This window comes from Monodelphis domestica, chromosome 3, assembly GCF_027887165.1.
Source record: "Monodelphis domestica isolate mMonDom1 chromosome 3, mMonDom1.pri, whole genome shotgun sequence".
Classification (NCBI taxonomy): domain Eukaryota; kingdom Metazoa; phylum Chordata; class Mammalia; order Didelphimorphia; family Didelphidae; genus Monodelphis; species Monodelphis domestica.
Genome location: NC_077229.1, coordinates 147,025,015 through 147,047,068, shown reverse-complemented (window position 1 = coordinate 147,047,068; position 22,054 = coordinate 147,025,015). Strand labels below are relative to the sequence as shown.

Genomic DNA, 22,054 nt, shown 5'->3' with positions numbered 1-22,054 from the left:
AAACAGGTTTTGGGTATGTTCTAACAGTATTCAAATTCTTAATTTCTTCAATCTCCTTATCTCTTAAATTTTTCTGTGATTCTTCCAACTTTTGCTGTAAATCTGCCACCTGTTTACTTTGATCTGTGTGACTCTAATATATGTATGATGCACCAACTCTTAATTCAGTCAAATTCATCATATTTAGGAAAGTAATGTTTGAAAAAATTTCTGAGGTGTGGTGTGCGTCCTTTCAGAAATTGTCTCCCTATGTGAGATACAGACTCTTCCATATTTGATTCTATGCCCATTATAGCTTCAGCCATTTCAGAAATATAATCAAGAAATGATGCTGGATGTTCTCCTTTGTTTTGCACTAGCCTATCAAATTTTCCCCAAGCATTTGGTTTTGAGCAATACATTTTTATGGCTTGGAGCAAGTCCTCCCTCCATTTCCTTAAAATAGGTCATGTTGATGGGATTAGAGAAATCAAAGTCCTCTCTTTGCTCCTCTGTAGGCCATTTGTCAGGGCAGTTTCTGACTTAGTCCTATCAATGAACTGGTGATGCTCTTGGGGGCTAAAAAGTTCTGCCAGAAGAAATTCCACATCCTCAAAACTGGGTTCAAAAATCCAAAAAGCACGTTTTAGCTCCTTATGTGTTTTATAGGGCTCGTTGATACATTTTTAGGAATCTTTTCTTCATTGAATCTAATTCCTGGATAGTAAACTGCCTATAAACCTTTGAGTGTAACATACCAGCTGTATTAGATATCTTGGTAACGTCTTTAAGTAAAAAGATTTTCTCAGCTTCATCATTTGCCTTAGTGTCCTTGTCATTGTCATTGCCCTGTGCATTGGACTTTGCTTTCTTGGCCTTTCTGTCTTTATCCTTAGGTGCATTATCTGCCTGACCATTCTCCCTTATCTCTCATCTGATCTAGCCCTTTTGCCTTCAGGAATTCCTCAAACATGTTAACTAGTGTCTCCAAGTTGGTATCCACTACCATGATCTGTGCTGTAGTTTTAGGAATTACACATATGTAAATGTTTTTAAGGTAGATCATAGTTTGTATTGCAGTCATGGAAATGATGTAGATCTGTGTCAATATTTTCCAGAGAATGGTTTCTTTTTGAAATGGTATGTTGAGTATGAACATTGTAGTGTTGCTTATATATTCTACAGAATCAATAATCATATTTTTCATTGTACTATACAGTGTGAATTTTAGATTTACTCCACCCTACTTTGTCTAACAAAACAGGAATGTCTACACCCCTACTTAAGGATTAAGTGTTGAGAAGGATGGCCTATGAGACATGTGCTAGCAAATGACAAATCAGAAACAAGTGACAGACCCCCTGGGCTGTCCTAAGTCAAGCTTAAGCTACCATTGGTACATGTGAGATGCAGGAAGGAAGTGATGTAAAAACAATCTATATGTTTCGCATCACTTCCTCTCTCTGGGGTCTTTTCGCGGAGAAGTGGCTCTGGCTCTTGTGGCGGAGAGGTAGCTGGTGGCAGTGTGCTGAGCATCTTGGCATCTTGGCGTGGCAGCAACTATTGTCCAGGTTTGGCAGTGAGCATCCTTGATACAGTAACTGGGAGAAATTTAATATCGTAGGTCAGGTGAGACGTCTTCTCTGAGCTCTCTCGGAGTTTAAGCTGATTTTTTTTTTCCTTTACCTCCTAAAAACACCATCCTCCTAGGAGGCCCCTCATCTTGGAGGAGGCCTTGTGACTAGAAGGTCTCTGAATTCTCCTCGTCTCAAGCTAGGCCAGAGAAATCCTATACCCTTTTACCTCTCTCTTCTTAATTCCTTCCCTCTATATTAATTAAACAACCATAAAATTTCCAAACTGACTTGAGTATTTTATTTGGGATTTGAATTAATCCCTGGTGACCATAAGTATAATATATTAGTCGAAACCCTTAAATTTACCCCTTACAACAGGATATTGTAAATCCAATAGCCTGTAATAGCTGCCAGCACTGTCACCCCACAGATCACTTGCTTAAAACATCTTCGTCTTCAGGAATTATGAATTCAGTCTGGGTGCCAAATTGTAATACAGGACTATTTTGAATGGTAATTGATGACTAAAGATCAGGCTGTTTAATCTTCTTCCTTCCTCCCTTCACACTCCTTCTCTTCTGTTGATTCTCCTATTTGTCTCTCTAATCAACTCATGGGTGAGTTTATGATGTCTCAAATGAAATACTCTCTCTTTTCTATCTTAAAGTAAGAGATTTATTGGGGAAGACAGGGAAGGATAAGGAAATGGAAGGAAAGAGGGTTTTGAGGTTTTCCTAATACTAGGTTGAGTCTTAGGTTGAAAGATGGCAAAATATAGTTCAATTTGGAGAAACGGGCTGATAAGTCTGGAAGTTCAGTCACTATCACAACAGAGTAATCAGATAGAGTTAGACTTTGTCCTTTTTTCTTCTGTCTTCAAAGCCAAGAGAGACCACCTTCAGGTTTCAGTCTCCAAAAACCAAGAAACATCAGACCTCTTCTGTCTTTCCAGCCAAAAGGTCCAGACTTCAGTTGGTCTGCTCCCTTCCTCCAACTGCTTCTCCCGGTCACATTCTAAACAGAATGCTCTCATTTGACTGACAGGTCATCAGTCTCACCTACTCCAAGCTCCTGCTACAAACCATTCTCAATTTCTCACTTCCACAGACTCTAGGACAGAAAGTTAGGGTTATTTAAAAAAAAAAAAAGACTCAATTATTCTTTTCATTTTCCTTAACAGTTTTGTTGAGGAGTAGGGGAGATGCTCAAAGAAAGGAAAACTCAACTTGAAACAATACCAAATAATCAGCCTACATAATTGTATTATTAAATATGCTGAAGTTTAAAATATCCTACATCTAGAGACTGGTTTCTACTGTGAAAATTTACTCGGAATATTCTTTCAAAAAATTTTCAGGGGGGCAGCTGAGTATCTCAGTGGATTGAGTGAGAGACAGGCCTAGAGATGGGAGGTCCAAGGTTCAAATCTGGCCTCAGACACTTCCTGGCTTTGTGACCCTGGGCAAGTCACTTAACCCCCATTGCCTAGCGCTTACTATTCTTGTGCCTTGAAACCAATACACAGTATTGATTCCAAGATGGAAGGTATGGGTTGGGTTTTTTTTTTTCACATAATGCAAACCCTGCTGTAAATAATTTCTAGCTCTTTTTCTTTGGACAATTCTCTAAATACAAAGGGTCACTAAAAAACTAAAGTACAACTGGTGATGGCACTGGAATCCAAAAATCACTGCTCCAAAATCAAAGTGTTATGACTTAGAGGAAATGATTAATGAAATATCTGTTGACAGTCTACTGCCATGCTGGAAAGCTTCAAATATGGACCTATCAATCAACTATATATTCTGTTCTAAAATTCAATCAAGATCATTAGGCTGACTACTACATAATGAATTATTTTTGACCATGGCAACCTACGAAACAAAGATACAAAATGTCTTCATTCTGTCTGCTTCTTTCTGCTTTTATCACAAGAACGGGAAAAAATGTAAAGAATCATAGTTTTCAGACCATCTACAATAATTGGCTTAGCTGTTGATATTTCAAATCTGTAATTCTAAAAAAGTCACTTGGCCTAAACAGAAGCTACGGCCACAGTGGATAGAGTACTGGCAATGAAGTGAGGAAGACCCAATTCAAAAATTCAGCTTCAGACACCAACTGCTTGAACCTGGACAATTAATTTTAACCTTTGTCTGCTTTCCTTTCTCCAACTGAAAAATGGAGATAACAAAAGCAACTACCTCCTAAGGCTTTCTGTGAGGATTGAATAATGTATTTGTGTAAAGCACCTGGAACATAACAGACATGCAGACAAATAAATGAATGAATGAATAAATAAATGAATAAACAAATAAACAAATAAATAAATGAATGAATGAATGGATGAATGAATGAATAATAAATAAATGAACTAACGAACAAACAAACGAATAAATAAATAAATGAATGAATAAATAAATAAATGAATGAATAAATAGATAGATAGATAAATAAATGTACATGCGTGTGTGTGTGTGTGTGTGTGTGTGTGTGTATATATATATATTTTTTTTTAAACACACCTTTCTTCCAAGGCAGAAAAGAGCAGTAATAGTTAAGCAACTGAGGTTGAATGAACTGCCCAGGATCACAAAGTTAAGATATGTCTGAGGCCACATTTGAATAAATAAATGAATGAATGAATAAATGAATGAATGAATGAATAGATAGATAAATAAATAAATGTACATATGTATGTATATATCTGTGTGTATGTATATATATATGTGTGTGTGTGTGTATATATATATATATATATATATATTTTTTTTTTTTTTTAATACTGTTCCAAGGCAGAAAAGAGCAGTAATAGTTAAGCAACTGAGGTTGAATGAACTGCCCAGGATCACAAAATTAAGATATGTCTGAGGCCACATTTGAACCTAGGACCTCCTGTCTCCAAGACTGGCTCTCTATACACTGAGCCACCTAGATGCTCCACATAATAAATATTTAATAAATGGTTTTTCCATTCTTCACAAGGCTCGAATTTCATCATCTATTAAATGAGACTATACAAAATGTCCTATTATATCTACCTTACAGGAGTGTAATATAGCTCAAATGAGACTATGTAAAGTGTTCTGAAAACATTAAAGAACTATGTTTATTAGTTGGTTATTTTGATTATCATTATTGCCAGACACAGATCCAGTGAATTAAAGCAAGTACTTAGAGAACAGTAAAAATAGCTTACTCTTCTTAAGACTTGGAAAATTTCCATTTGTAAACAAAGTCCACCTAGCCTACAATTTCACATGTGTAGTTAAAGAAACTGGAATACAGGGATCACATTTTTCCAGGTTAGGGACAGAGTCAGGGCTTTAAACTAAGTTTTAAAAATTAGTTCTGAGACTAGGGTGCCCAACTACAAATGCAGTTTTGACCGAAGAGTTTTCAAAGGAGAGGTACTAAATAATTTTCCTTTCTCTTTTCCATGCCAACCAATAAACAGGGGGATGGCCCAGGCATTCTAGTGACATGAAAGATTTGATATACATAAATTATCTCCATTGACCACCACAGAAACCCTGTGGGCAAACATTATTTATCCATCACTGCTTTGCAAATGAGAAAACTGAAGATAAAACTCCCTTGCACAGAATCACACTATTTTATCTATTTGAGGTACAATCTGAACACTAGTCTTCCTGACTCCCAATTCAGCACTCTTATCTACTAAAGGATTACTCTTATGTATACATGTAATTTACTATTATGTAAGAGAAATGCAATAATAGCTTACATACTATGTCCCAGACACTCCAATAAATGCTTTACAATTTTCATGTGATCTTCACAACAGACCAATGCAGGTTAACTTGCCGTGGTTCACATAGCTAGTAAGTGTCTATGAGGCCAAATCTGAATTCAGGTCTTTCCTGACTCAATGCCCAGCCCTCTATCCACTATATGGTGGAAGGGCTTGAAGAATGTTTCTCTATGTTTCAGGTTGTGTGGAAGAGGCATGAAGGAAGAAAGAACTTCATGCATGTAAGACAGAAAGCTGGGGACCTCATCTGTCAATCAAGGTGAAGATTTCAAATAGAATGTTCCCAGGAAAGTCAGTTGGAGGCAAGCCAGGCTGAAGGGGAAGCTGTGAACAGTTCTCTGTTAGCTTCTGCCCTAGGCTAAGTCTCTTGGCTTTTGGAGAGGGGAAGCAAGGTTTTGTGTGGCTGATGGTGGTAGTTGAATCTGAAGAACTGATTGTATATGTGAGATTTGAAATTTTGAAATCCCTCATTATAGATTAGGGAAACCCTCATCCTTCTCACCTCATCTTACCTCAGCTCTCCATCCTGTTGTTCTCAATTAAACACCCTTAACTTGAGAAAGGAAGAGAAAAGAGTGTTTCCTCATAAATCTCATAGTCCACTCAGGGGGGAGGGGCGAAGCCACAGGTTTCAGAAGGGTGGTGGTGGGAAGGATTGAGGGAGGAGGAGGGTAGGAAAAATACTGATCTATTAGCCATCAGTAGTGATCTACAGGCAACCACAGAATATCTCTCTCTAATAGCATCTCTCTATCTCTCAGAAGTATCTCTATCTCCATAACAACTAGGCATCCTGAGGGTTCCCCTAGTATCCCTCTAGTCACAAGCCAGAGTATATCATTTACTGCAACTAGAAATAGTTCCATAGATTATTTCTAATACAATTGGCACCCTAGATGGGATACGGACGAAGCATTACTACTACAAGAAATGGTCCAAGAAAGCTGGGAATATTATAGGTGATGGAAAAGAATCAAAATAAATGCCAAAAAGTTAGCAACTGTAAGATGCTGAAATCAAAGAAAAAAATTTTCAGTGAAGAAGCTATACAACAGATAGGACACTTGACTTCAACAAGCTCATAATTATTAAGGAAGAAGAGAAAAACCAATTTGCCACAGAATGATTAAAAGAAATTAGCAGGCAAACTAAAAGAATGTCAATTTCTGAGCAGCTAGGTAACTCAGTGGCTCAAGTGGATGGAGAGCCACACCTGGAGACAAGAAATCCTGGGTTCAAATGTAGCTTCAGGATAATTCGCTATGCTGTCCCCCCATACCTGCAGCATGTCTGTTAATCTCAATTGTCTAGCCTTTATTGCTCTTCTCCTTGAAACCAATACTTAATATTGATTCTAGATCAGAAGGTCAAAAGAAAAACATTCTGGTTTCTTGCCTCAAGGCCAGTCAAGAGGAAAGAATTAAACAATCAGAACATGCCAAGCTCCACAAAAAAAAATTAAAGGCAAAAAACAAAATTGAATAGGAAAACTTAAAAAAAATAAAGAAACAACAAAATTTATTTAAAATACTCCCTGTCTCCACAAAACAAATTCCCAGTAAATAATTATAAAGTGCATGCAGAGAAATTAAATGCATATATGCATATTACCATCAGTTGCCAATCACTCATTTCAATTCCCTCAAAATAAAAATCAAATCCATTGAGAAATTATGTTGTACCTTTTTCATCTCATATCCAGCATATTGGTGAAGATGATACAAGACCAATGTTGGAAAAGCTATAGAGAAAATGACACACTAATACACTTATTGATAGCACTGTGAATCAGTTCAATACTTCTGCAAAACAACATGGAATTATGTGAGAAAAAAAAGTCAAAAAAGGGAAAGTCCATATATACCAAAATAAGCATAGTTTTGTTTCTGGTATCAAAAAATTAAAATCTAAGTGCTTACTGATTGAGTAATGCCTGAATCAACTGATCAAATGAATAGTGTAGGAAAAAAAATTAATGAAGGACTTAGAGAAACATGGGGAGGTTTCTACAAGCTAGTAAGAGGAATGCTGTGAATATAGCAGATTATAGTAAAACTTTTAATATAATAAAGAAAATGGATAGTTATAAATTGATGACAATGCTACTAGGTAGGCTCAAGTGTCCAAATTCTGGAAATTCAAAAAGTTCAATGTCGACAAAGTCTCCAATGCAACACTACCCAAAGATATGTGCTTGGCTCTATTTAAAAGCACCAGATTACCGTCAGGATCTAAATAGAAACAGACTCAAGCATTGTATTGACTCGAAGATTATGAAATTCAATAGGGAAAAATGAAAAATCTTATGCTAAGTCATTCTCCCCCTCCCCCCAAAAAGGCCTTCTCTAGTATGAGACGGAGTGTTAGCTGTGGTCAGTAGTTCTAAAAAAGTCATGGAGTCTAGTAGAAAGAAATCTCAATGAATTAATTAGTAGTTTGATACAGCAGCTAACTGATTCCATTCTTATCACCACAGTTTAAGAAAGACATTGATAAAGTGAAAAGTTTCCACAAGAAGGCAAACAGGAGAGTAAAGACTGAGTCTATGAATATCAAAATATCAGTATCAAAGACATGTTTCACCTGTGAAAAGACATAATAAACAAATAATACCTGTCTTCAAATATTTGAGGGCTGTAATGTGGAATAAGGATTAAGACTGGTTCTGTATGGCTCCCAAGAACAGAACCAGATAGAACCATTACCTTTCATCTTTAATTTTTAAAAATCTTGCCTTGAGCCTCTTCAAACCAGTATATCCTTCAATTACCCAAATAACCTCCCTAAAGTGTAGGTCTAAGCAAGTCACATACACCTCATTCCACACATAACACATTTAATAAATTGCAAAGGCTCCCCATATCACCTCCAAGCTCAAATATAAAATCCTTTGGCATTCAAAGCCTTCATAACCTGGCCCCATACTACCTTTCCAGTCTTCTCACTTATTAACCTCATCTGATCTCTGTTGAGACACTGAGCTCCTTGCCATTCCTGAAACAAGGCAATTATAACCCCCAACTCCCACATATAAGAATCTGAACGGAAGTTGGGAAGTTAATCACAGGGCATATAGAACTCCTGGAAGACTCCCAAAAGCAGAGTATCTCTCATTTATAACTCTTCAGCTCATTTTACTTCCACCAGAATGATATCTAGAATTCTTAATGATGTTCAAAACCCGAAATAAGTTTAACTTTGTTTTAAAATATGTTTACCAAGGTTGAAAGATTTGCTACGTTTATAAAAATTGTGACAAATATCCATCAATTCATAGGCTTTTAAAAATGCCATACAGCAACTTATGTGAAATGATAGTGGATTTGTTTGTTATTGTAATTAACTGGACTATTGAGAATTCGGGGGATACTGATTCCTACATAATTGTACTACTGTTCTTTATATTTTTTAAAAAAATGTTACCTTGTGAAATTCATTTGCTTGTACTCACAGTGGATCATGGCCAGATATGAAGAGGAAATGGATCTCATTTTTGGTAAGAAAGCCTTGTATTCTATATTTTCTTAGCTGACACGGTGTGTTAATGATTATAAGCTACATTTTTGAATTTTTAAAACTCTTTTATTATATTTTTCTTGCATGTGCAATATACTATTTCAGTTTTTTCTGTTTTATATTTGAAGCACATGTCACCAGTATTAAGATTTTCTTTAACCTTTTTGATTTTGCAGTAATATAAGTTTAACATACATTTGCTAATGCATGCACCAAAAGCTTGAGACTATAAAAATGATGCCACTAATTGTTAAAAAAAAATTATGGGACTTTGCTTAATGAGTCTGTCTGATTTCAGGACAAGATTTACAAAAGAGCCATTGCACAGGACCAATGAAGCACAAAGCTAAACCTGATTAGTGCCACAAAGAGCACACAGGATATATTATTGTGAAGACTCAAGGTTGTGACACTTAACATATGTTAAAACGTAGGACTTCCTTGTATCCACACTCACTCTGAAAACACTTACAGACGAGTATCCCAAACTTGGCTCCTACTTGGCTCCTATAATCTAGTCCCTTTTCTGTCTTTTATAGTGAGGCAAACTTCCTGTAGTTCTGGCTGCTGCCTGGGTAAATGCTTACTTGCTTAGATCATTTTAATTGGGCCCTGATTCAAGGACCTGTTATAGATTTTCTTTTCCTTTACTTGGAATTTTTACACATAAAACTTTGATAGTCTATATTTTCCTCCAGAAATTATCTTTTTTTAATTTGGATTTTTCTGATATCTTTAATTTCTCTTGCAAATTGATTCATATACCTCATAACTCAGCCATGCATCCCTAAGTGATCCTGTGTTTTTCAATCACCCTCTTCACAGGAAATGTAAAAATATTATTTTAAATTGCAAAGTTTAAATTCCTTTTAAGAAGAATTTTAGGTTAAGAAACATGATACCTCTCCAAATCCAGAAACTGAACTGTTTGGAGAAGACACCATGAAGATGTCTCCAGACCACAAGCTACAAGGGAAGATCAAGAATGAACGTTGGGTGTGGTTGATTGAACATTTATTTGTATGTATACTTCCATGCCAAAGGGGACTGCCCCCAACTGGCTTTTTGTCAATGCGTCTAGCAATTATTGGTTTTGTTCTTTTTTCCTCTTATCCTCAAATTATTGTAATCTTTAAGTTGATTATGTTTTCATGATCCTTTTGGGGAAAATCTTTCCAAATAAGGATCAAACAGAGAATTTGTAAAAATGGAGATTTGAACCCCAGATTCAATTCTCAGAAGTCCTTGGTAGTTCCCAAATTCCCCAAAATCCCACCTAAGGTCCTCACCTGGGCCGAGAGCAAACAGGGTATTTAAACTGACTGTACTGCCCACGCTCTCTCTCGGCTTTCATTTCTGAAGCACACGCGGCTCTCTACCTAGCAGGCAAGATGTAGGTTACACGTGCTTTCTTATTTTGTATTTTCTTTATTTCTTAATCTTTAATAAACCTCTAAAAATATAATACTTTTAGCAGAGAAACTCATTTTAAATGTTACAAGTAGGCAGAGAGGAACTATTTCACTGAGGCAAGAGGGGAGTGCAGTCAGCAGCAAAACAGCAGCCTAGCCCCTACCTATTGCTCTGGGTTCTGAACCTGGGCCCAAGCCAAGTTCAAGACCGCAAGACTGCCTAAGCCCATGACGGCAAACCTATGACATGCGTAGGCATAGCCATTTTCCATGACATAGGGGCTCAGGTGCCTTGGGGCCACTGTGGCCATGCCCTGGTGGGGAAAGAGGGAGGAGCCTGCTCCACACCCTGGCCTTGGGGGCAGGGGGCGAGCACTAGGTGGTTGGGGCAAGTGGGGGCTCCTACAGGGGCAGGGATGAAGAGCCCCAGGAAGGAGGGCATTCAGGCAGTCTGGAAGAGGCAGCCACTGCTCTAGCTGCTTTATCCGAGGGGCCAACCCAGTGGAGGACTGGGCGGGGATCTGGCCCACATGCAAATGGAGGAGTTCCTGGAACCCATCACTTTTATCACCCTGAAAAATATATCAATGGCTTTACTCACAATTTTTCCCCCTACATACTTTTGTGAAACTTTATTCTTGAGTTAATCAAAACCAACAAAAGAAACAGACTGATAGATGAAGTTAGTAGCACTTGCTTGGGCTTGAAGTATACAAAATACCAATCTTCAATTGAAGATTTCGCCAATGAAACTCAGCAACAAAAAAGTCACTAATGGGCAGGTTAGTTAAAGAATTCCCCCTCCCCCTCATTTATCTTAAGTTCACCGCACCCCACACAAGTTAAATAATATCAAGACTGACAGATGAACAAAGAAGTCAGTAATAAGGTAAGTTAAATAATTAGTTTTTGGTTTATTAGTTATTTATTACAATTATACATTTTTGTTATTTAAACTTTAAATATCACAAAATTATGGTTTTTTTTTTCTTGAAGTGACATACCAACCAAGTTATGCTCCGTTTTTTGGCAAATTTTGACACACCAAGCTCAAAAGGTTGCCCATCACTGGGCTAAACCAAAAGAAGAGCATTCTGCATCCAACCCTTTAAGTTACAAGCCCTAATACAAGCCTACAATGATGTCCCCCAAGCCCTAACACAAGGCAGTCTATGGAGCTATGACCTCTTAGGCCCCGAGCCCCTGCCCAAATCTGCAGTGAGGTCCCAAGCCCCAGGGCAAGGCAATATATAGCAAGTCTGGCTGGTGTAGGACCACAATAACACTCAGAGTCCCTGCCTAAGGCTGCAGCGAGGTCCCAAGTTCCAATGCAAGGCAGTGTGAATTACATCTGGCTAGTATAAGCCCAGGGTGAGGCTAAGCCAAAAGCCCCTGCCCAGGCTTGAAGTGAGGCGCTGACCCCACCACAAGGCTCTGAGCCCTGAAAGCCATCAGCACTCCCTAGAGGAAGTCATCAAGGAAAATTGCCTTGATATTCTTGAACAAGAGGGTAAAACAGACATTGAATGAATCCACCAATCCCCACTTGAAATAAATCCCCAAATGGCAATTCCAACAATGTATAGCCAAGTTCAAGAGCTCCCTGGCAGATCTATGGGGAAAGGAAGACTTTGTGACCAAACAAGAGAGAGAACTTTTATACAAACAAAACCAATGTTCCTAAGATTAAAAGAGAACAACAAACTGGGGGAAATTTTTATAACAAATTTCTCTGATAAAGGTCTCTTATAGAGAACTAAGTCCAATTTATAAAAATACAAGCCATTCCCCAACTGACAAATGATCAAAAGATATGAAGTTTTCAGATGAGGAAATAAAAGCTATCAATAACCATATGGAAAAATGTTCTAAATCACTCTTGATTAGAAAAATGCAAATTAAAAACAACTCTAAGGTACAGCCTTGTACCTATCAGGTTGGCCAATATAACAGTAAAGTGATAAATGTTGGAGGGGATGTGGCAAAATTGGGAAATGAATGCATTGTTGGTAGAGTTGTGAACTAATTCAATCATTCTGAAGGGATAATTAGAACTATGCCCAAAGGGATATAAAACAGTGCATATCCTTTAATTAGTAACATCACTACTAGGTCTGTTTCGCAAAAAGATTTTTTAAAGGGGAGGAGGGGGGAAGAACTTGTACAAAAATATTTATAGCAGACCTTTTTGTGCTGGGATAGTGCTATAAGAAATGATAAACAGGATGACTTCAAAAAAGAGCTGGAAAGACCTACATGAACTGATGCAGAGTGAAATAAGCAGAACATTGTACATAGTAAACACTATATTGTAGAAAGATGAACTGTGAAAGTCTTAGAATACTCTCAACAATACAAATGATCCAGGACAATTCTGAAGAGCCTGTGACAAGAACGCCATCCACTTCCAGAGAAAGAACTGTTGGAGTGGAATGTAGATCAAAGCATACAATTTTTTACTTTATTTTATTTGGGGTTTTATTTTGCAGTTTTGTGTTTTATATGATTATTCTTTCAAAAATGAATATAGTAATGTTTTGCATGATACTGTACATATAACCCAGAACAAATTGCTTACCATCTCCAGTGTAGGAATAAGCTTGGCACAGACAGGGACCATTTGGTATGGTGCAAGCAAGTTTGAAGGACAGGAGTATGACAGATGGAAGGAGCAAAGAGGCTTGTAGAAAATAGAACAAAGGAGGGAGGGGGTCTTTGCTCTTAGGACTCTGAGAGAGTTGGGAGACTAAGACCTGAGCTTGGGATCCAACACTAGAAGACCTGAGAATTTCCTTTTATTTCCCTTGTACCAGAGGACCAGAAAGCATTCCTGAATTCACCTGAACATCTATCAAAGAAGCAGAGTGACCATTATCTGCTGTGTAAGGGGCGTTCAACCTCGAAACCTAGCAGGGGTCACCCCAAAGACCTGTCCCAACCTGTGCCTTCCCAAGAAAGACACTAGCTACCTGTCTTTAGAGTCGTCTAGCAGATAGTTTAGATGAAAGGAGGAAGAACACAGAAGCCACAGCCATTTGGCTCAGCTAAGCAGAGAAGGCACAATCTGCCTGTGTGTCACTTAGGGTCTCCTAATCCCCCCACCCTAACCTTCCCTGTTCCTGTTCAGATTAAGGCTTTCTTTTAGAGGATAAGAAAGAAGAATAAAGGGGAGAAAGAGGGAACTGGGAAAGGCTATCTAGTAAGCTTTGGTCAAAGTCAAATCCAGAACTGAGTGTCTTTCCCGGCAGGACCCAGAGGAGGTTTTCTTGGGTTCTAGGAATTTCACAAAGCCCTTGGAAAAAAGTCTATACCTCATCCCATAGAAGTCTCTTCTCTGGGCATTGATCTCTGTCCATCCCTGTTTAAACATCATCACAGGATACCACTCTTGAATCCTTTAGTGAGGGGGAGGAGAGCTAAATAGACGTTTACTTACTACTGTTCATCTCTACCACACACCCTTTGTCTCTCTCTGTCTCTGTCTCTCTCTCCTCTCTCATCATCTCTTTATTCCCTTTTAGTTCTCCCTCCACTGTTTCAACCTAATACCAGGAAGGAGAAGGGAGAGGAAGAGACAATTTGGATTACATAACTTCAGAAAACTTACAAGGAAAATTATTATTACATGTAATAGGTAAAATAAAATCTTTACCAAAAAAGTTTTAAAATTTTGTTGATACATAATTGAGGAAAATTTTAAGTTAAAAAAAGAATATAAAAAATAAAAGTCAATACATTTTAAGGGGACGGAGGGGGAAGTACCACCATTTTTTCAATCCAGAAGTCATTCATTTATAATTCTTCAAATCAATCCTAAACATTTTTTTTTCTGTCTTCATTTACAAGGCACTTGCCTTCTCCTTTAGTCTTCATTTACAATCAGAGGTAGCATGGTACTACTGGTGCAATAGAACAAATGAAATTGAATCAGAAAAGATCTGGGTGCCAATTCCTACTCTGGCAACTACTAGATGTGTAGTGATAGGTTAAGTCACTCAGAACCCTTATTTCTTCCTCTAGAAATAATACTTATAGTACCAATGTCACAAAGATATTTTGGGAATCAAGTTAATCTAAATGTAAAGCATTTTTAAGACTACCTGTCCTCTGATCCAACTACAGCACTGCTGGGTTTGTACCCCCAAAGAGATAATAGGGGAAAAGTCTTATACAAAAATATTCATAGCTACGCTCTTTGTGGTGACAAAAAAATTGGAAAATGAGGGGATACCCTCCAATTGGGGAATGGCTGAACAAATTGTGGTATATGTTGGTGATGGAATACTATTGTGCTCAAAGGAATAATGAACTGGAGGAATTCCATGTGAACTAGAACGACCTCCAGAAATTGCTGCAGAGTGAAAGGAGCAGAACCAGGAGAACCTCATCACACCGAGACTAATACACTGTGGCACAATTGAATGTAATGGACTTCTCTACTAGGAGCAATGCAATGACCCAGGACAGTTCTGAGGGACTTACAAGAAAAAATACTATCCACATTCAGAGAAAGAACTGTGGGAGTAGAAACACATAAGAAAAACAACTGCTCAATCACATGGTTCAATGGAGATATGATTTGGGATATACTCTAAACAATCACCCAAGTGCAAATATCAATGATATGGAAATGGGTTTTGATCAATGACACATGTAAAACCCAGTGGAATTGCTTATTGGCTATGGGAGGGGGTGGAAGGAGGGGAGGGAAAGAACATAAATCATGTAACCCTGGAAAAATAGTCTAAATTAATTAATTAAAATTTTTCAGGTCTTAAAAAATAAGCAAATTTGGGGTTTGGAAAAAACCCTAACCCCTCCAACCTTTCCAATCTTCTCACACCTTCCCCCCCCCCCCCCCCCCCCCCCCCCGCCATATACTGTTCAGTACAGAGACACTGATTTCCTGGCTATTCTAAGAACAAGACCCTCCATCAATCAGCTCCAGGTAAGACATTTCTCTAGTTTATCCTCCATCCCTGGAATGCTCTCCCTCCTCTAATCCTACTACTCTCTTCTCTGCCCTCCTTTAAATCTCAACTAAAATGCCACCTTCAGTACTGATTCTAAGACGAAAGGGAAGGAAGGGAGGGAGGGAGAAAGAGAGGCTCTTGGGGGTAACCCTGTTGAGGGGAAATATTTTTATTACAGCTCTCTAGTACTTGCAGTCCCATCCAATGAGTTTTCGGTCCATACTACCAGACCCTCAAAATAATAACACTTTTAGTTGGAGCTTAAACATAACCATTTACTTAATGTAAGTAGAAATAAAGCCAGTCACATTCTAAATGTGGGATGATGATATATAAAAGGAAGCTGAAAAGATATTGGAGGCGGTTAAAAAAAATAAAATGATTTTTTTGTCATTGAGACCTTAAAAAGCCATAGTATTTAGAAATAAAATTCAACTTAATTCAAATAAATCATAGATCTTTTACTCAAATCCCTTAATTTTGTGGTAGAGGAAATAGAATAGGTAAAATGATTTGCCAAATTCATAAAAGTCATTAAGTAGAATTTTAACTTGGGTCCTAGGATTGTTGAATTCAGCTGTTTTATCACCGTACCTGCTAGATCTCAAGCAAAGGTACCACAGTGTTCCAGAATCTGTGATAAACATTTAAGGATACAAGTATAAAATCATCACAGTCTCTTCCTAAAGGGTCTTCAGAACTCTTATAATTCAATCCTATCATTTCATGGATGGAGAAATTGAATCACTATGGACCAGAGGTTCATTATCTGATGTCTATGAACTTTTTCTATATTTAATACCTGGATTTCCTTATAATTGTTTTCCTGTGTAATTATATTTATTTTATTGTATTAGTTTAAAAACATTATTCTGAGAAGGGGTCAGTAGTCTTTACCAGAGGGCTGTATAAGTGGAAATTTTGTATCATTTGGACTCCATCTCCCAGAATTCTTTTCTTGTCCCAAGAATCCTTATCCCTTCATTCACGTTTGCGTTTGTTATGTTTTTATATAAGTTCTCTCTTTTTCACATGTGAGGCTATGTGAGCTCTCTCTGTTTCTCTAGCCCTTTATTTTCCTTTGCTTCAAGTTTTATTATTAATAAATCTTATAAATATAAAAAAAAAAGATATTGGAGGCGGTACCCCACGCAGTGAGTCATCAGTGTAGGCTGGAACAGAATTAAGACAGGGTTGGCCAGGGCTTCCTCATTAAAATGGGGAGTGATGAAGAAATTAACCATTCAGAAAGTGAAGCCTCAGGGGTAAAGGGTACTTAACAGTGTGAAAAGTAGTCCAGAGATGAGCAATTTAAAACACTCCCCCCCCAAAGCCCTCAGCTAGATTAAAATGTAATTGGGAAAATATTAACAAAATTAATGAAAACACAAATAGAAATAACACTAATGTATAGTTTTCTAAGTTAATGTGTAGCCCACAGGGATTCTGATGTACACTTTGCTAATCCCTATTTCTATTTCAATTTGACACCATTTATTTAGGATTTAAAAACACTTTACATGTTATCTCATTTGATCCTCACCACAACTCTGGAAAGTACATGTGATTATTATCCCCACTTTACAGATGAGGAAACTGAGACTGAGAAAGATAAAGAATGTGCCCATAGTCAGAGAGCTAATAAGTGAAGCAGAATAGGAACAAAGGACTTCCTTATTCCAAATAAAAAACTCTATCAACAACACCATACAGTTCTCTTATATTAAGTATGCTGGAACATGGAGAAATCCAACAGAAATTGTCTACTACCTAGAAGCCTTGTGCTGTGTAGGCCCTGAGAGATATAAAGGAAAAAAAAAAACCTGAATAGTCCCTGCCCTCTGGTAATTTATAATCAGGGGAAATAATATATAAATATATGCAAATACAAAATACTTGCAAAGTAAATACATGATAATAGAAAACTAAGCAACTGAGGTTATTTGGAAACACTTCACAAGGAGATGATTGAGCTAAAAACTTTAAGGGACAGAAGATAGGTCAATCTGGCTGGACTATAAAGTCTATAAGGAAGAATTACATGCAATAAATGTAGAAAGGCAGAATGGAGCTATATTGTAAAGGAGTTGAAAAGTTAGAGCTGAAATTCTTATTGTCATGGAAATTTTACTAAGTCTTGTGAAATCTATGCATCCTTTCTCAGAATGTTTTTAGCTGCATAAAACAAAACACAAAAAATTACAAAGGAAATCAATTATATTATACAGTAAGACCTCATTTTACACAAATTCAACACACAAATTCAGATATATACAAATGCCAATCAAAAAAATTAAAGACAGAAAATACACAAATTGAAAATTTAATTACATACAAATCCTTGCCAATTTCCCAATTAGTATAAAGTTTTGTAGTACTTCACCCAACAATGCTTATTCTTGCTCTGAATCATTACACTGTTTTGCACCAAACATTCTCACTTGTAACAAGTGTCTGAATAAGAGAAATGCTTCTTTGTTTCATTAACACTATTAAGTTTTTTAAATGGCGCCAAAGTACAAGAGTAGTAATGATAGTAGCTCTGATAAGTCTAAGAAAAGTCTTAAAGTGCCAAGGTATATTAGTATAAGAAATACTTATTAAATAAATGGCATTTGGTATTATATGAGATTTTCAATTTACACAAAGGTCTTGGAAGATGTTAGTCAAGTAAAATTAAGGTCCTACTGAACAGTTATCAATTTTTTTTAAACTCACAGACCCCATGTTAAGGACCTGCTAGAGTGAAGAGTTTTAATTTTGTCCTAAATGCAATAGAAAGCCATTGGTTATTAAGCAAAGAAATAAGTGATAAGGTCAGATCTGTGCTTTGGAGGAGAGTCCATAAAGCAGAGGATCAATCAAGACTTTTGCAATACTACTGGCAAAAACTTAAGGGGTATTAAAGGTTGGGGCACAGCAAGATGATATAGATGGAAGAGATGCAAGATATATTGTGGAGATAGAATCCATAAAACTTGGCAACTGACTGGTCATGAAGGGGATTTGTGATCTCTCTATATACCATATCTATTTCCACTGAGTTTCAAGGTGAAAAGAGAGCTAGCATGTCTCAATGACAGAAGACAGTAGTTGGGGCATCTAGGTAGCAGAGTGGATACAGGACCAGGCATGGAATTGGGAGGAAGTAGGCTCAAATTTGGCCTCAGACACTTGTTTGACCCTGGGCAAGTCACTTAATCCCATTTGCCTAACCCTTGCCAATCTTGTGACTTTGAACTGACATGAGAAAGTATGGGTTTAAAAAATAAAAAATAAAACAGTAGTCAACAAGAGATTTACCACTGGAAGATGAGGATGGGAGAAATTTGGAGAGAAGAGCTCCCATAATTCATCATCTGATTACTATTTCAAACTGTCATACCTGCAAGGATTAATAGTTTTTTTAAAAACTGCAAGAATCCAATCTTGAATATATGTACTATTTTAAAATTAATTTTTAAATTATATAATCCAAAATTCCCAAGCTATGTGCATTCTAAAGTAAAAAGATTTATAAAAACCATTTTCTCACTATATCCTAACTACTCCGTAAATAATAAGTGTTTTAAGAAACTATTAATAACATCACAGACCCAGAGCTAAGAGACCCCCCAAAGGCCATAAAGTATCACCCCTTATTTTATAAATGAGCAAAATGAAGCCCAGGAAGAATTGTTTGACTTTCCCATTTGGTAATACATTAGAGAGGATAAGTGACTTGTCAGTGAGTGCCAAAGACTAGTTTCAAAGCCAGACATCATAAATCCAAGTCTAATGGTTCTTTTCACTAAACTACACACAACTCACATGTAAAACAGAAACTTGAAATATACACTTTTAAGAAGTTTATTTCAATTTATTTAGTTCAATACTCAAAATTGTCAATGACCGGGAGGAAATTATTAATAGTTATACATATAAACAACTTGGTTTTCAAACCAAGCTCTGCAAAGCAATGATTCAAGACAATTCTGGGAGACTTAAGACTCCACATTCAGAGGAAAAACTGTGGGAATAGAAACAGAAGAAAAACAACTGCTTGATCAAATGGGTTGATGGGGATATGATTGGGGATGTAGACTCTAAATGATCACCCTAGTGCAAAAATCAATAATATGGAAATAGGTCTTGAGCAATGACACATGTAAAACACAGAGGAATTGTATGTCAGCTATGGGAGGGGGTTATAGGAGGGGAGGGAAAGAACATGAATTTTGTAATCATGGAAAAATAATCTTAATTAATTAATTTAATTATCCAAAAAATAAAATAAACCCAAGCTCTGCAATATACTATAGCTAAAATTACACCTTCTACAAGAAGCCTTTTTTCTGATCCTCCTTAATTCTAATGGTTCTATCAGTTAATTTTTAATTTACCCTTTATATAGATTGTGCATAGTTATTTAAATGTTGTTTCCCCTATTATAATAAGAGCTCTAAGAGAGCAGAAGCTGTCTTTTCACCTTCGTCTCCCCAGCCCTTTGTTCCTGGCACAAAGTAGGCATGTAATAAATACCAACTGATCTTTAGTAAGTTATTTCCCCTCTTCAGACCTCAGTTATATCACCTGTAAAATATAAAATTACACTAGATGACTTCTAAGACACCTTCCAAAATGCTCTATGAACCTAAGAATGTTAAGGAAGAGTGGAAGCACCTGCTGGTCAGGAAACCTAGCTTCTATATTTAAGTCTATTAATTTGTCAGCACTGTGAAATCCAGCAAAACAACTTTTTGCTAGTTTCTTCACTGTAAGATGGGAAAAGCACCACCTGCTCCTTTAATTCAAAAGATAGCTATGTGCTACAAATAAGATATTGTATGTATTAATATTTTATGAAATTTTACAATGCTATACAAATGTAAACTATTGCTAATTAACCAAAACAAAAAAAAATCCATGAAAAACAGAATCCACGTAAGAAATAGTAAGTGTAAATGTGAACGCTAACATACTTCCTTAGCTCTGGCTCAGTACACAGTTGAAAATTATTGATTTGGAACTACTTTATCTTACCTCAACTGAACAGATTTACGGTTGCTGTCATCAACAACAAAAGTTTAAGTATCTCAGAGTACTCAATTTTCACAAGATTTTTCATTCCTCCATTAGGATCTTTTGGTCGATGACTGGTAAGACAGGTGAACGAATGCAAAAAAGCAGAATGGGGGGAGGGGAATGGACAAAGTGGCTATAACAACGTAAATGGAAAAAACCACCATGACAAAACAACAGAAAGTTAATGTTGGAGGGAGGGAGGGAGGGAGGGAAGGAGGGAGGGAGGATGGAAGGAAGGAAGGAAGGAAGGAAGGAAGGAAGGAAGGAAGGAAGGAAGGAAGGAAGGAAGGAAGGAAGGAAGGAAGGAAGGAAGGAAGGAAGGAAGGAAGGAAAAAAGCTTCGCATTAAAAAAGAAATGAATAGATCCCTCCCGTCCAACTTTTATAGAAACGAGGGGGGGAGGGAGATGGGGGAGGGAGATGGAGATTAGGGGGAACCTGAGGGAGTAAGAGTAATAAGAGTGTAAATAACTGCAAGTCAAAATTATTTTTCTGACGTGTTGGTTTTACTTCTATTTTTCCTCTTCTTTAAGAAAATCCTTATTGCATAGAATTGCTTTCTGGAAAAGAAAAGGGGATAGATACGGGGGGGAAGAGGTGATATGAAAATAAAGGGTATTGAAAAGTTACTTTTTAAAATGCCAATCCTAATCTGGGCCATCTACCAAGCTCCTCTTCACCCATGCTCAAATCTCCAGCTGTTCCTCAAAAGACATCAATGATATTCAGTCCAGAAGTGCATCTAGAGAAATATTAAAGGAGCAGACAGCCCTCACCTCCCTCACGGAGCTCCTGAGAGCAAGGGCCAGACAAACACCAGGGCCGAATAGAGGCTGCGGAGCTGGGCGTGGGGAGTGCTCGGAAAGGCGCCCGCCCACGTGGGTATAGAAGGCTTCTCACTCACCAATCCGTCGATCTGTACTTGTTTCACGGCCGAATCTCCGGAGCCACCTTTGCCTTTTCCTTTCCCGGAGGCTGCCCCAGCTGCAGAAGTCGAAGTGGTGGAGGCAGAGCCGGTACCCTCTTTACGGGACGCCATCTTGGTGGAAGGACCGGAGGAAAGAGAAATGTGAGAGACCGGAACCGGATATAACCCGTCGGCGCTACGTAGAACTATGACGCCGCGGAAAGAAGGCGTGACCCTGGGAAGCAAGGGAGGATGGACTTGCGGGCAGTCATTTGCGCCTGTGCACAGTTCTATGGTCTCTGTTCCTGGAAAGGAAAAGAGGGAGACGGATAATGAGGAATGTGGGCTAGACTTCCCAGACCCTAGCTCGTTGTGCTTTTTATCTTTGTGTGTCTGATAGAGCTGTTCACTTTGGGATCCCTCTAAAGAGCCAAGGTCAGCTAGTCCAGCCCCAAAATTAATGAGAATACAGTCTACAGTATACCCTTAGTCCTACGGCCTCTGCCGGCAGAATACTTATCAGTAATGCGACCAACAGACCTGTAGCGCTATGATTTACAAAGCACTTTATTGGTACCATCTCATTTGATCCTCACTACAGTCTGTGAAGTATTGCAGAATTATACACATTTTACAACTAGAGAAAATAATGAAATTCAGCAAGATTAAAGAGATTTTACCATGGTCCCAATACCAAATCAGTATCAGAGATGGAGTTTGAACCCAGGGCTTACTCCCATTTTCAGCTCTCTCAATAATATCCCTTTCGAGTAGGATAGCATAAGAGATTCCGTCAGCAACTAAAAATTTACAAGAAGGAACCTGTCTATTTGCAAATGATCTCTATAATAA

General features: G+C 37.6%; 1 protein-coding gene and 1 long non-coding RNA gene across 2 annotated transcripts in view; one reads left to right on the top strand and one right to left on the bottom strand.

Annotated features, from left to right (window-relative positions):
• EIF3H (eukaryotic translation initiation factor 3 subunit H) overlaps nt 1-21,413 on the bottom strand; it is a 115,538-nt gene extending 94,125 nt beyond the window's left edge. Inside the window, exon 1 of the mRNA XM_001369936.5 lies at nt 21,200-21,413. Coding sequence (XP_001369973.1) covers nt 21,200-21,334 — 135 coding nt within the window. The 5' untranslated portion in view covers nt 21,335-21,413. The remainder of the gene's footprint in view (nt 1-21,199) is intronic.
• LOC130458340 (uncharacterized) lies at nt 8,541-10,312 on the top strand. The gene is made up of 2 exons (XR_008917524.1): nt 8,541-8,827; nt 9,146-10,312. It is a non-coding gene; the product is annotated as an uncharacterized LOC130458340 (long non-coding RNA).
• Nucleotides 21,414-22,054: the final 641 nt, after the last annotated feature.